This window comes from Rana temporaria, chromosome 4 (genome assembly GCF_905171775.1).
Source record: "Rana temporaria chromosome 4, aRanTem1.1, whole genome shotgun sequence".
Classification (NCBI taxonomy): domain Eukaryota; kingdom Metazoa; phylum Chordata; class Amphibia; order Anura; family Ranidae; genus Rana; species Rana temporaria.
In genome coordinates, this window is record NC_053492.1 from 56285647 (window position 1) to 56301640 (window position 15994).

The 15994-nt window shown below is 44.2% G+C and overlaps 1 protein-coding gene across 1 annotated transcript in view; it reads left to right on the plus strand.

Annotated features, from left to right (window-relative positions):
• Window positions 1-4656: 4656 nt before the first annotated feature.
• MMUT (methylmalonyl-CoA mutase) overlaps window positions 4657-15994 on the plus strand; it is a 155929-nt gene continuing 144591 nt past the window's right edge. The window contains exons 1-5 of the mRNA XM_040348429.1: window positions 4657-4764; window positions 5982-6395; window positions 8658-9025; window positions 13222-13379; window positions 15011-15182. Of these exons, the coding sequence (XP_040204363.1) occupies window positions 6005-6395; window positions 8658-9025; window positions 13222-13379; window positions 15011-15182 (1089 nt within the window). The 5' untranslated portion in view covers window positions 4657-4764; window positions 5982-6004. The remainder of the gene's footprint in view (window positions 4765-5981; window positions 6396-8657; window positions 9026-13221; window positions 13380-15010; window positions 15183-15994) is intronic.

The window sequence follows — 15994 nt, forward strand, 5'->3', positions numbered from 1 at the left end:
TAGTGTCCAATTTGTCCGCCGCAATGTCGCAGTCCCACTAAAAATCTCTGATCGCTGCCATTACTATTAAAAATAAAAATGCCATAAAAATATCCCATAAATTGTAGACGCAATAACTTTTGCGCAAACCAATTCATATTTTTTTGTTTTATTTTATTTGGGTAGAGCGTCACATGACCGCGCAATTGTCAGTTAAAGTAACGCAGTGCTGTATCGCAAAAAATGGCCTGGTCATTAAGGCATACCTCCCAACTTTTTGAGATGGAAACGAGGGACACCTATTAGCAAAAGTATGTAGGCATAGGACACACCCCTTAAAGGAGAATTATTTTATACAACGGTTGGTAAAACCCACATGTGCTTTTTTTTTTTTCACAAGAAACACATGTGCTTTTTTTTTTTACCACTACTATCCCTTTATACTGACTATTGAAATTTACAAATGCAGCAATTTAGAACTTTTAGCACTTTTTAGAACTGGGAAATACTTTTGGATTGACAAATAGTGCATTGTATAAAAATTGATATTGATAAGAACAAAAATGAGGGACAAATGAGGATTAAAGAGGGACAGAGGGACATTGTTTCAAATCAGGGACAGTCCCTCAAAATCAGGGACAGTTGGGAGCTATTATTAAGGGGCAAATCCAGAGCTGAAGTGGTTAAAATTCAACATCAAAACAGTCTGACAGATTTCAAAATACTGTTTTTCACTATACAGTGGAACCTTGGATTACGAGCATAATCCGTTCCAGGAGAATGCTTGTAATCCAAAGTACCAGCATATCAAAGCAAGTTTCCCCATTGAAGTCAATGGAAACTAAAATAATTTGTTCCGCATTGACTTCAATGGCATGCAATACCGCATGCGGCCAGAGGTGGGGGGCTCCGGAGAGCCTCGGAAACGTCCGGAAAGGCCGGAGGACACCTCAGCTGACCTCGGCAAACCTCGGAAAGTCTCCATTCCCGAGGTCAGCCGAGCTGTCTTCTGGCCTTTCTGCGCATTTCTGATCGGCTCCGGCGCCCCCCCCCCCCAACTCAGGCCAAATGTGGTACTGCACACCTCTTTGGCCTAAATCCTGATTAGGATTTTTTTAAATACAGTGCTCGTATTGTGAAACGCTCGTTAGCGGAGTTACTCACAATCCGAGGTTCCACTGTATATAAGCTCAGTTTACTTTCAACTTTTTTGAGATGGGAAAGAGGGTTACCTATCAGCAAAACTTTTCAGGCATAGGACACACCCCTTGCCACGCCCCCTTCAAGGAGAGCGGTACAAAACAACAAGATTGGTTAAACCCATTTTTACCACTACTATTCCTTTATATTGGCCTTTGGAATTTAGAAATGAAGCAATTTAGAAATAAGATGAAAAGTTTAGCGCTGGAAAACACTTGTTGATATATAAAAAATGCATTTTATTTACATCTATATAGATCAGACCAAAATGAGAGACAAATGAGGAGGAAAGAGGGACAGAGGGACATTGGTCCTAATCAGGTACAGACCCTCCAAATCAGGGACAGTTGGGAGCTATGCTGAGGACGAGTGGGGGGTGTAACAAAATGGCCGATGCAATGCTGTGATGGAACGTCACTTCTGTTACCTATTCTGATGGGTCGCTGATTCTGACGGAACATTGGCTCATTTGAAATTAATAAATAAATGCAATTTTTTTCTACAACTATAGGTGTGTTTATTATTATTATTATTATTATTATTATTATTATTCATGACTTATATGTTGCCAACAGTTTACACAGCGCTTTACAACACAAGGGTAGACAGTACAACTGCAATACAGTTTAATACAGTAGGAATCAGAGGGCCCTGCTCCTTAGAGCTTACAGTCTAAGAGGGAAGGTCAAGAGATACAAGAGGTAATAACTGTGCGGGATGTGCTAAAGGAGAAAATAAATGTACAGTTGTTAGGTGGAGGCCAGATAGGCTTCTCTGAAGAGAATCGTTTTTAGGGATCGTCTGAAAGTGGACTGTAATGAAACGTCCCACACTCCGCTTGAGTGCTTTAGTCATATACCACTTCCTCCCAGTCTGAATATAGATATCAGATATTCCAACCGCTCACAAGCACAAAACAAGATGATACTTGTTTGTCTGCTGAACATGGACTCTTTATTAGAATCAGAAAATAAGTCTTATATACAGTAGAAGAGGAGGTTCATGTTCATATTACTCATATTACTCTAAAAATACACCTGTAACAAATTAACATGAGCTAATTAACTAATCCCGTAAAGCCCTTCTGGGCATTGTTATGATAACTCAGGATTTCACTACAGGTCAGCCTTGTTGAAACCGAGCTTCACACAGTAGATTATACATTATCATAAGTATAAACACAGGACGCCTCACAATAGCAGGAGCTCCAAGTAGGAGTTGGCCCGTCTCCTACATTGTACAGAGGCCAATGTGATCAGCTCTCTCAATTAACATGTTGAGTTCAGAATCAAACAAACCAAGAATAGTCTTTACATATATACTGGGAAATAATGTGGATAAATATTACTGTCCCATTTTAAGTGTAGCGCTACCGCCTTAGGAGCCGCTGATTGTTTTGGGATCGCGTATTAAGTTACCTCTATGTGATGTCTAGGGGTGAAGGTAGTGAGTAGAGCAGTAATTGAATGTCCAATCGGTAGATGAAGTTTTCTGAATGCTTTATTTCCTTGGTCCAACACGACCAACATAAACTTGAGGTAGACAGGAAAGGTTGATGAAATAAAGTAACTTTGCAGTATCAGGCCTTGGATAAGGAAAAGCAGTCCTGCTTTTCTACAGCTGTAACAATACGTCACCACTCTAGCCAGAGTGGGTGAAGTGCCCCGGACAGACCTCTGCCACAGGCCTGGCAGCCGAAGTGTCACTTTAGGTTGCTGGGAGGAACAAGTCTCTGCTACCGACTTGGCTCTGATTAAATTAGGATGCCAGATGAAACCTCTGCCACAGGCTCAATGCTGACAAGGTGAACAGCAGAGCAAATCCTCCCAATAATACACTTTAGGGACACCGGGTGACAGTGGAAGTGTACCTGTCAATGTCCGGTCACCAGATCCCCGATGGTTCGTTCAACCCCTTTTGGATAACCTGCCTCCGGGTTTTCCTCAAGCCGATCCCCCACCGAACGGCATACAGCCTGGGATCTCCTCAGTAGAAGTGGGGATCCAGTAAGTCACTGGGGCCCCTCTGTGGCATCAGTTGCTCCAGGCCAGGAGGGCCCAGAGTCAGGAACTCTGCATGGCGCGCGATCCCAGGCCAGGTAGGCCATAGTGGTGGGGCCCACGATGTGCGCACACCCTAAAGGTGGGTGCCGCACCTGGAACCAGGAACCCGCGAAGAACCTAGAACAACGGCCTCCGCCACAGAAATACCCCCTCCCAACATGCACAGCGAGGCTCAACTCCTCTTATTGGCTGCTGGGAAGAAGCGCCATCTGGCGCCATCTGCCGTCCAGAGATGAGATCGTATCTCTGGACGCACAGACTGACCCACAGGACAATCCAGGATTTTGCGACAGACAAATTTAACAAAATTAAGAATGAGAGCAACTTTTCTCTCTCATTCTCCCACTAACTTTAGCGTAGTGCCCTTTCTGAAAGTAAAGGGGCTCTACATAAGTAATCCTAGACATATTTTCTCAGTCACCCTGTGCCAGGATGCCACAGGGTGGCTTAGACATAAGAGGTGCATGGGGAGCTGAAACAAGGTTTTCCCAACCTTTCCAAGGGATTTTGGGTTCCACGGGCCCTTCTGTCACATGGACAAAGTAGGAGAAAGTCGGACAGATTGGGGTAGAGTATTACAGAGGGTGGGAGAGGCTCAAGAGAAGTCCTGAAGGCAAGCATGGGATGAAATGACAAGGGAGTTTGAGAGCAGGAGGTCTTGGGAGCCTTTATAATACCTCCCAACTTTTTAAGATGGGCATGAGGGACATCAATTGGCAAAAACATGTAAGCATAGGACACACACCCTGCCACGCCCCCTTAAAGGAGACTTCTACAAAAAAAATATTAGTTATACTCGCAAGTGATTTTTTTTTTTTAACTACTACTATTCTTTTATATTGGCTATTGGAATTTACAAATGCAGCAATTTAGATGTTGGGTGAAAGGTTTAGCACTGGGAAGCGCTTTTTGATAGGAAAATAGTGCATTTTATATACAACTATATAGATCAGACCAAAATGAGGGACAAAAGTGGAGGAAAGAGGGACAGAGGGACTTTGTTCCAAATCAGGGACAGGTGGGAGCCATGCTTTATTTACAGGAGTGGCGAAACGGCAGCATCGAGGCAGCTAGATACATCATGAAAATAATTAAATAAATGGACCAAATTGATCAGTATATACAATTTAATCATCAGGTCATAATTAGGTATTTATAATGATTCAAGCTTCTTTCAGATCCATTGTACATCACATTGATCCCAATCAGTAATACATAATCAGTGTGGAGAGTCTGTGCTCATCATACACAGCCATAGACTGTAATACATGGCAAAGGTGCACCACGTGACCCGCCCACAGCGCCGCTGACAGCTTGTCACTTTCTACCACCCGGCTCCCTATCACGTGACACAACAATCCCTCCCGCCATCCAATAGCAGACTCCGCTTGTCGGGGGTGGTGCGCGTTGCCTGGTCACCGGAAGTGCCGAATCCGAAGTGCCTACAGAACAGAGCACGCTGGGAAGTGTAGTCCAGGCTGTGTTCCTGGCTGTCCAGACCTTGCAGGACATTGGAGCGAAGGTGAGGCAGCTGGGTTGTGTTATATAGGGGGTGGGGGGAGTGCAATGCTTCTGTATTACTAATGTCTGTTCTATACACACACAGGGGGCTGAGGGTGCAGGAGCAGCAAGTGTGGAAGGGGGACATTGTGTTTTCATAGCTCCAGACTCTTATTTGCATTAATGGAGAAGGTGATAGAGAGTTGAGTTTTCTGTCAGGTGTTTGTGACCCCCTGGGGGGATTTTCTCTTACTTCCTGTTGCTGTGACACTAGGATGAGAAATGGGGGATGCAACTTCATTTAAATGGGCTGTAAATAGTAGTGCATGCGTTTATCAGTTTAAAGATCATGTTCCTGTTTGCGTGTATTGGGGGGGTTAAGTTTGGTGTAACTTAAAGGGGTTGTAAAGCTTCGTGTTTTTTCACCTTAATGCATCCTATGGAAAAACACCTTGCAGGCACTGGCCCCCCAGCCCCCCCGTTTCACTTGTCTGAGCCCAAATTTCCATTGGCGTGTTCTCGCCGTCCCTCTTTCCATGGGTCTCCGGCTCTTGATTGGATAGATTGATAGTAGCGCAGCCATTGGCTCACGCTACTGTCAATCAAATCCAATGATGCGGGTCCCATCCTGGGCGGGCGTCATATGACGTTCTGGACTTCCCGGCCGTCTAGGGGGCACACATGCGCCCTCCGCATCACTTGAGAGCTGGTGCGCATGCCCGGCATCCGCAATGTCTGCAGGGCACCCGGTAATAGAGCCAGGGACATAGACACACAGATCCACATCCTGTCAGAGGAGAGCGATGGTGTGTTCCAAGTACAGAGGAACACTTATTGGTCCCCTCCCCTTGTGAGTCCCCTCCCCCACAGTTAGAATCACTCCCTAGGTAACACATTTAACCCCTTGATCGCCCCCTCATGTTAACCCCTTCCCTGCCAGTGACATTTACACAGTAATCAGTGCATTTTTATAGCACCGAACGCTGTACAAATGTGAATGGTCCCAAAATAGTGTCAAAAGTGTCCGATATGTCCGCCGCAATGTCACAGTCATGATTTTTTTTACAAACGTACTAGAGCCAATTAACCTACCTACCAGCATGCCCTTTAAGTGTGGGAGGAAACTGGAGAACCCGAAGGAAACCCACACAGGAAGAACATAAAAACTCCATGAAAGCTTGACTGGAATTCCACTTTTATATTCTTATTTTTTATAACCTTTATCTATCGTTCTTCCAGGTTTAACTGGTAGCCTCTCGATCATGTTGAGGGCGAAGGTGAAGCATCTGGTGCTGGGGAACATAAAGCCGATCCCTGCGCCAATCAGACTGCCGGCCTTCCTCAGACTCAGCAGCTGCCCCTCCATAAGGAGCCATCAAACCTTACACCCAGAATGGGCGGCTCTAGCCAAGAAACAGCTGAAGGGGAAGGACCCAGAGAGTCTGAGGTGGCATACACCCGAGGGCATTGTGATAAAGCCTCTATACACCAAGAGAGACACGGTGGATACACCCGAGGAGCTGCCTGGAGTAAAACCCTTCACCCGCGGTCCATACCCTACTATGTACACACACAGACCCTGGACTATACGGCAGTACGCTGGCTTCAGCACAGTGGAGGAGAGCAACAAGTTCTATAGGGACAACATCAAAGGTAAGCGTCAGACTCTTAAAGTGGTAATAAAGGCAAGTTTTTGCTTAAAAAAAAAATGTAATCACAAATATGTTACACTTACATGCTCTGTGCAGTGATTTTTGAACAGAGCCGCACAGATCCTCCTCTTCTCGGGTCCCCTACCAGTGCTCCTGGCCCCTCCCTCCTGCCAAGTGCCCCTAGAGCAAACTTTTTGCTGTGGTGGCACCCGAGCAGAGCTGCTGGTCAGCATATCCATTTAGGCACAGAGCTACGGCTTGGCCCCGCCCCCTATCTCTTCACTGGCTGTGATTGAGCCAATAGGTAGAGAGTCCTCGGAGAGCCGAGACTCTCGTGCACATTACTGGATCACGATGGGGCTCAGGTAAGCCTACTAGAGCTGCACGATTCTGGCCTCAATGAGAATCACAATTTTTTTGCTTAGAATAAAGATCACGATTCTCGTGGCATAACATCATCTTTCACATTATACAAAATAATTGGACTAACGTTATTTTTTCGTTTTTTATTAATGCATTAAAGTGTATGTTGAAAAAAAAAAAATTGAAAGACCGCTGTGTAAATACAGTGTGACATAAAATATTGCAACAACCGCCATTCTATTCTCTAGGATCTCTGACAAAAATGTGTGTGTATGTATATGTATAGTATAGTATAGTATATATGTGTGTGTGTGTGTGTGTGTGTGTGTGTGTGTGTGTGTGTGTTTGGGGGTTCTAAGTAATTTTCTAGCAAAAAATAAAGATTTTAAACTTGAAGTGTCAGAAAAAGGGTTAATCTTTAAATGGTTAAACTGCCCTCATCTACAGACCGAAGTTACCATACAATATTTCTCTTTATCTCCGCCAAAGCATGTTGTGATAAACTTGTCAGGCAGCCTAATTTTTTTGACAGCGGTGAGCAGAGAACTCGCTGGGAAATGCTGTGTTAGGATGGTGAGGGGGGGGGGGGGTAAAATCTCGATTCTTTAACGATTAATCGTGCAGCTCTACTGCATACAGAAGTTTTTTTTTTTTTACATTTGTGCATAGAATGCTTGAAGGTAAAAAACTTTGACCTTTTAGAACCACTTTAAAGTGGTTGTAAACCCTTACAGACCACTTTAACCTACAGGTAAGTCTAGATTAAGGCTTACCTGTAGGTGCAACAAATATATCCTAAACCTACACGGTTTAGAAGATATTTGCAGAAAAGACTGCACCGATGTCTACGGTGCATGCGTGCCGTGGACAACGACACGGGCGCACTGATCATTCCTTTTGGTGAAGGTGATCGTGCCATCACTGAGGGCTCCTGCCTGCATGCGCGGGAGTGACAACATCACGGCTCCGGCCAATCACAGCATTGGAGCCGCGATACTCGGAAGTCACTTGGGTATCATGGCAGAGGAGAGGAACGAAAGTCGATTCGGGGGATTCGATCTCAGGTAAGTAATTCATAATGAGCTAGTACGCTATGCATGCTAGTTTATTAGGTCTTGCTCTTGCAGGTTTTTTTTTTTTTTTTAAAGAAATATTTGAGGGTTTACTTCCTCTTTAAAGTGGTTGTAAACCTTTACATATACCGGTGAAGTGTCTGGTTTCAGGTGATACATAGAGATGAAACAAAACCTCCTACATAAGTTGTACCTGTTTATCTGCTGTACAGAATTTATAAAGTTTGTCGGAGCTGTCAGAAAATGGGACAGAGAGCAGAAGTTATACTCTGCAGTGCTTAGTGAGGAGAGCTCTGAGAACTGACCATAGAGGCGGACAAGAGCAGGATCCGGGGAGCCGGATGAGGACACAGGGGACAGTTCAGGACGGTGGTGTGGGCAGATACAGGCACCGATCTCCCTGTATAGCCGCTTCTCCTCCTCTCCCTCCCGCGGCTGTTAGCTGCTTTACTGAAAGGTATACAAGGAGATGGGTGCCTGTAACTGCCTGTGCCGATCATCTGTTAGGCTCACCGCAAAACCCCCCCGCGCGCTGCGCTGAGAACACCACAAGTATCAGATTAGGCATAGTACAAGTACTCGTGAAAATGCTTGGTACTGATACCCACTAGTATCGGTGCAACCCTACTGCAAAGTATTGCATACAAAGCATCAACATGACAGCCAAGCATCTACCATTCTCAGAAAGACAGATTAGTGGTGGCCATGCAATGTTTATCCTGCCTATCACCAGCCTTCTTCTTTAACCCTGAGGGCTTCTATACATTGCTCCAGCTTCTTATCTGCAGCCTTTACTGTGTTATTTACTATGTCTGGTTTTGTTGCAGCTGGTCAGCAGGGCTTGTCTGTTGCCTTTGATCTGGCCACCCATCGCGGCTATGACTCCGACAACCCTCGAGTTCATGGAGACGTCGGCATGGCGGGGGTGGCGATTGACACAGTAGAAGACACTAAGATGCTGTTTGATGGCATTCCGCTGGAGAAGATGTCTGTCTCTATGACCATGAATGGTGCCGTCATACCCATCCTGGCCATGTTCATAGTCACTGGTCAGGAGCAGGGCGTTCCTCAGGAGAATTTGACCGGAACCATACAGAATGACATCCTAAAGGAGTTCATGGTCAGGAACACATATATATTTCCTCCAGAGCCTTCCATGCAAATCATTGCTGATATCTTCCAGTACACATCTCAGGTAAGATATTCTTACTGCTCTTTCTAGTGTATGTCATTGAGATTAAAGGCTACCAGTAACTACCTTTTGCTAGCCAATAAAATAATAGCCCATTAAAAGGTTAAAAAAAAGTTCAGAGCATTACTTCCATTTCAACACTAGGGGCCAGATTCACGTAGCTCAGCGGATCTATAGATCCGCTCGATCTACGTGAATTAAGATCCGCTCCCGCAAGTTTAGGAGGCAAGTGGCTAATTCACAAACAACTTACCTCCAAACTTGCGACGGCGGATCCTAAATCCCCCGGCGGAATTCAAATTCCGTGGCTATGGGAGTGTACTATTTAAATCAGGCACGTTCCCGCGCCGATTTAAATGTGCATGCGGAATTTCCCGGCGTGCATTGCTCCCACTGACGTCACTAGGACGTCAGTGGTTGCGACGTGAGCGGGACTTGCGTCGCGCGTGTTCGTGAATCGGCATACGCAAACGACGTAGGAAAATTCAAATTCGACGCGGGAACGCCGGCTATACTTAACATTGGCTGCGCCTGATAAAAGAAGGGGTAAGTATACGTCGGGAAAACCGCTACGGAAACGACGTAAGAACACTGCGACGGGTCCGCGTACGTTCGTGAATTTGCGTATCTCGCTGATTTACATATTATTTATCGTAAATCAGCGGGAACGCCCCCGGCGCCATTTTTAAATTGAAAAAAAGATCCGACAGTGTAACACTGTCAGATCTTAGCCCTATCTATGCGTAACTGATTCTATGAATCAGGCGCATAGATAGGACCAGTGTAAGTCAGAGATACGATGGTGTATCTGTAGATACACCGTCGTATCTCTTTGTGAATCTGGCCCTAGATGTCCTCAGTTTTCCGTGTTCCCAGTCTTTGGTAGTGATAGAGAAGCAGCATACTGATGAGCACTTTCCTCCTTGAATTGCTTCTTCTCACGTCCCGCCGTACAGAGACCTGATACCAGGTCGACTCCAGGTACTTTACATTGCTTGTATTAGTATTACTAAACCCAGGACTCTGCATTCACTAGATCTGGTCTCTCACAGTACACAGAACATGGAAATGCAATTATTTTAGTAAATATAAACTGCTAAATACCTTTTCTCATCAGCAGTATATAGCAGTTATGTGACTTCTCTCAGTGTCTGGTTAAAGCTTGTAGGAGGAGTTTTCATTCGCCTGGGATTGTCCTATGACGCTGCAGGAACCCCAACCATCTGTCTAGACAGTGCTGATTGGCCCTGTGCAGATCACATGCACTTTTCCAAGAAAAGAAACAACTCTCTAGCAATACACACCAAACTGAGCATGTGCAACTTGTCCCCTAACCTCTGTTCTATTAGGAGATGGTTTGGGGACTGTGAAAGAAGGGGAGGATCAGAGAATACAGGATCAAAAAGCATTTTTAACCACTTAAGGACCGGACCAATATGCTGCTACATGACCCAAGGGGTTTTTGCGATTCGGCACTGCGTCGCTTTAACAGACAATTGCGCGGTCGTGCGACGTGGCCCCCAAACAAAATTGGTGTCCTTTTTTCCCCACAAATAGAGCTTTCTTTTGGTGGTATTTGATCACCTCTGTGGTTTTTATTTTTTGCGCTATAAACAAAAATAGAGCGACAATTTTGAAAAAAATTCAATATTTTTTACTTTTTGCTATAATAAATATCCCCCAAAAACATATATATAAAAAAAAAAAATGTTTCCTTAATTTAGGCCGATACGTATTCTACCTATTTTTGGTAAAAAAAATCGCAATAAGCGTTTATCGATTGTTTTGCGCAAAATTTATAGCGTTTACAAAATAGGGGATAGTTTTATTGCATTTTTATAAATTTTTTTTTTTTTTACTACTAATGGTGGCCATCAGCTATTTTTTTCGTGACTGCGACATTATGGCGGACACTTCGGACAATTTTGACACATTTTTGGGACCATTGTCATTTTCACAGCAAAAAAAGCATTTAAAGCGGGAGTTCACCCATTTAAAAAAAAAAAAAAAATCTCCCCTTAGCTTCCTGCTCGTTCGGTCTAGGGGAATCGGCTATTTATATTAAAATAGGTGCAGTACTTACCCGTTTTCGAGCTGCATCTTCTTCCGTCGCTTCCGGGTATGGGTCTTCGGGAGCGGGCGTTCCTTCTTGAGTGACAGCCTTCCGAGAGGCTTCCGACGGTCGCATCCATCGCGTCACTCGTAGCCGAAAGAAGCCGAACGTCGGTGCGGCTCTATACTGCGCCTGCGCACCGACGTTCGGCTTCTTTCGGAAAATCGTGACGCGATGGATGCGACCGTCGGAAGCCTCTCGGAAACTTGTCAATCAAGAAGGACCGCCCATTCCCGAAGCCCATACCCGGAAGCGACGGAGAGGATGCGTCTCGTAAACGGGTAAGTACTGCACATATTTTAAAATAAATTGCCGATTCCCCTAGTAATAACGAGCAGGAAGCGAAGGGGGAAAAGTGCCCTCTAAGGGTGAACCCCCGCTTTAAATTGCATTCTTTATTGTGAAAATGACAGTTGCCGTTTGGGAGTTAACCACAGGGGGCGCCGTAGGAGTTAGGGTTCACAACTGTAGGGGGGTGTGGCTGTAGGACTGACGTCATCGACATGCGGCGGTCAGGAAGTGGTTAAACAATGTGGAGGATTAACCCCTTAGGTTCCACAGTGAGTATAACAAGCATGCTTTACTGCATATACAGACTGATTGTACTGTTGTGGGTTTAGTAACACTTTAAGGCTGGGTTTACACTGCTGCAATACAACTTTGATACAATTTGCAATTTTGTTGTTGTTATGTGGTGATACTTGGATACAACTTTGATAAGGTTTGTGTATTCTTGGGGGCCAAAATCATACTGGAAATGCACCAAAGTAGTACAGGAACCTTTTCCAAAACTGTTCTGTGCTGAGTCCGATGTTGGCTGATGTCAAAGAGCCACTCCAGTCTCTGGGGGTATCCCAATAATAACGTTGGGTTCCATCCAGGTCCCCAAAAGGCAGCTGGATTTGCCCGTCAGCTTGTCTCTGAGAGCTTGAACCAGCAACTCCCACCCCCTCTCCTGCCTGACGCTCCAGAGAGCGCTGGAGAGGCAGTGCTGAGAGTGGTGACCAACAGTCACTGCTCTGTGCTCCGAGTGGACCCAAGAACTGAGTGATCAGCAGCCACAGGATTGCTGAGTTCTTAGACACTTGGAGCCAGCAGGGGACAGCTGACCGTACCAATGCTGCAGTCACATAGGTGAATATGTATACTATGTTTGTTATTTTGGGTTTTAAATCCTATTTAAAAAAAAAAAGAAACCTGCAAGACAAAGGCATAATGAGCTAGTATGCTTAGCATACTAGCTCATTATGAATTACTTGCCTTACATTGAAGCCACCGCAGCGGTCCTAGTACCCCCCCCTTCCGGGAATCCCAGGAATCGCGGCTGTGATTGCTTTAGTGCGCATGTGCCAATGACGTCGGGACAGAGGATATCTCCTAAACCGTGCAGATTTAGGAGATATCCTGGGTAGTTACAGATAAGCCTTATTATAGGCTTACTTGTAGCATAAATTGGTTGTAAAGGGTATACAACCACTTTAATGTATAGGTCTAATCAGTTAACACCTAGTGTACTGTAAACATTAGTTCAATAAGTGAAATGTGGATCTGTTTATTTCTGAAATTGCCACATTATATGGCGAGTTATTGGAGGTAAAAGTCTCCCTATAGTAAAAAAGGGGAAAGGAGACTTCCAGGGGCTTAATATTATCCCTGTATGTATTGGATCCATTTTTTCCACATCCTTTTATGTACAACAGTTTTTGATACTTAAATAAAGTTTTTATAAATGTATTATAAGAGTCTACAATTTTTTCAGCTGCGCATAAGCCCCTAGGAGTCTCCTTTCCCCTTTTTTTCTTAATAGTATTGGGCTAGCGGCAACAGTTTAGACCTTAGAAGTCGGGTACCTTATTTTTGAAAGTCTCCCCATAATAACCTGACCTAAAATATATATATATATATATATATATATATATATATATATATATTACATTGTTTTTTTTTTTTTGTCTGTTGGTTTGCTTGTGTATGAAATTAACCTACACCTAGGCTTTGCTAATTGGGACTTGTTCTGTTTTTGGTAGATCCTGTTTGTGTCACTAATGACCTTCTCTCCCCCTCCCCTTGTGTTCTCTTTCTATAGTGCATGCCAAAATTCAACTCCATCTCCATCAGTGGGTACCACATGCAGGAAGCCGGAGCAGATGCCATCTTGGAACTGGCATATACAGTAGCTGATGGGTTGGAGTATTGCAGAACTGGCCTGAAAGCTGGTCTGAGCATTGATGAATTTGCACCCCGGTAAGTCCAATTCCGCTGCTCTGCATGTTCTTTCACACACAGCAGATCTGTGCCTCGGTCCAGCCCCCCCTCTCTCCTCATTGGCTTACTGGCTGTGAATGACAGCAGCGGGAGCTAATGGCTCCTGCTGCTGCTTCAGACAAGTGAGTCTCTTACAACCACTTTAATTCAATAGACTGAATTTAGAAGCTGATTGGCTACCATGCAGAGCTGCACCAGATTTTGCACTCTCCAGTTTGTAAATTACCCCAGTGCTACTTTAGAGAAACCTTTACTGTCTGACAGGGCTGTATAAAGGCCTCATGCACACAAAGCTTAAACGTGCTGCTTTTACAGGCGTTGAGTGTGTTTTTTGTTTTTTAGCCTGTAAAAGCAATTCTATGTAAACCTATTTGTCCATGCACACATTTTACAGGCATATTAGAAGAGAAGTGTTTGAGGCTGAAAAACCAAACAAAAAAAACACACCAAAGGCTCCCCCCTTCCTGCCGCATTCTACCGCTCTTCCCAGGCCCCCCCGTCCCACCAGGAGACCCAAGCCACCAGCTGGCACGTCTGCCGGCTAGGTTGAGACCCATACAAAGCCGGATTTGGCTCCAATTGGGTCTACGCTGTAAAATCCTGGAAGCAACGTCACTTCCGGTTTACTCTGCTGCCAATAGTGTTGATTTAAAAACATTTACAGTATTCAGAATCGCTGCTTTTGGAGATCTGAATACTTTGAAGTGCAAAGGAGGGAATTGGGGTCTTTTAGACCTCTGATCCCTCCATAAAGAGTACCTGTCACCGCCTATTACTGTCACAAGGGATGTTTACATTTCTTGAGACACCAATAAAAGTGATCAGATTTCTTTCTTTATTTTTTAAGAGAGGGGAAAAAATGTTAAAGCACCCCCCCTCCCCGTATGCTTGCGCAGCAAAGAAAACGCATACGCAAGTCGCTCAAGCAAATGTAAACCGTGTTCAAATCACACATGGGAGGTATTGTCAGAGTAATAATTCTAGCAAAATACCTCCTACGTAACTCTAACCTGATAACTGTTTAATTTTTTTTGAGATTTTTAGGTACCCTAGTTTGTCACCATTCCACAAGTGTGCGCAATTTCAAAGCATGACATGTTGGGTATCTATTTACTCGACGTTGCATCATATTTCACATTATACAAAAAAGTTGGGTTAACTCTACTGTTTAGTTGTTTTTTAATTTAGGAAAGGGTTGAGCAGCATTTTCTTGCCATGAACTTAGAGGGGCTAAACCGACACCCTTTGTGCATGAGACTTAAGTCATAGGGCTGGCTGGGTAAAATAAGCAATCATTTGGCCAGTTAAAAATGTCTGATCTTATATATGTATTTCATCTAAGTTTTTTGCTGTTTTCCTGGAATAAAATGGGCAGTTTGAAGCACACAGAGCTGCCAAAAGTCATGTCCAAGCCTCATTTGACCTAAACTAATAGCAGACCTTGAATGCTGAATTGCCAATAAATGTTTCATGAATACCAACATTTAATTGTCCATTTAAAAAGGGCAACCTCCACATATACTTCTCTGTTTTATTATGATGTTGTTTAAGTGAGGTTTATATTATAATTTTTTTTAGGTTTATTTACTTATTGTTTTTCCTTTCATTAGATTATCCTTCTTTTGGGGCATCGGGATGAATTTTTATATGGAAATAGCAAAGATGAGAGCAGGAAGACGTCTGTGGGCGTATCTGATAGAGAAGAATTTCCAGCCTAAAGCTCAGAAATCCCTCTTACTGCGAGCTCACTGCCAGACCTCTGGCTGGTCCCTAACTGAACAGGTAAGGGCGCTGTATTGCACACCACACCCCAACATGTGGGCTGTGCTATCCATTTAAAAGTCCGCTCTGTGAGCTCCATTTGAAGAGGCCGTACATAAAACAGTTTTGCCAAACAAGGTGTAGGTTGGTACATTATATGTACTTGTTGGTTGATGCTTATGACACTTGGAGCCAGTTCACAAAAGAACGTGGTGCAGGAAACCCGCGGTCCGTACGCTTTTCCCTCACTGCATTCAAAACTCACTGCAGTTGCGATCTGCTGTGGGTGTCAATATTAAGTTAATGGCCGCCCAACCACAGGTCGCAAATACACAAAAGTACCATGCGATGCGGTTGTGATGAGTTTACAAAATCAGTGCATGTACTACTTTTGGTGCGGTGAATGGGCTGAAATTGCACTGCACAGGAATGCACGTTCCTTTTCAATTTCCGGTGTGAACTGACCCTCATTGTAAATAAGCAATAAAAGGAGATCTGTATATTAGTGCGCTCATTCAACCGTAACAATTTTTTATGATTTTATATGTTTCTGTTTTTATTATATGTATGCCATCTTTATTTTACAAATAAACATTTGCATAAATGATAAAGAATTTCCAGAGCACTATGGGTTACCTACCTAGCCTTGCTTTGTCCAATTCAAACTTCAGAGGGAGCCATCCTCTGCTCTGACTCCATCACAAAACACAACTGACTCAATTACAAACACAAATATCTTGTGAAAGTAAAAGTGATTTCATCACTGAGCTGTACATAGCCTATGCAGGAAGCAGAGCTGTGGGAGGGGCTCAGGAGGCTCCACCCACCACAGG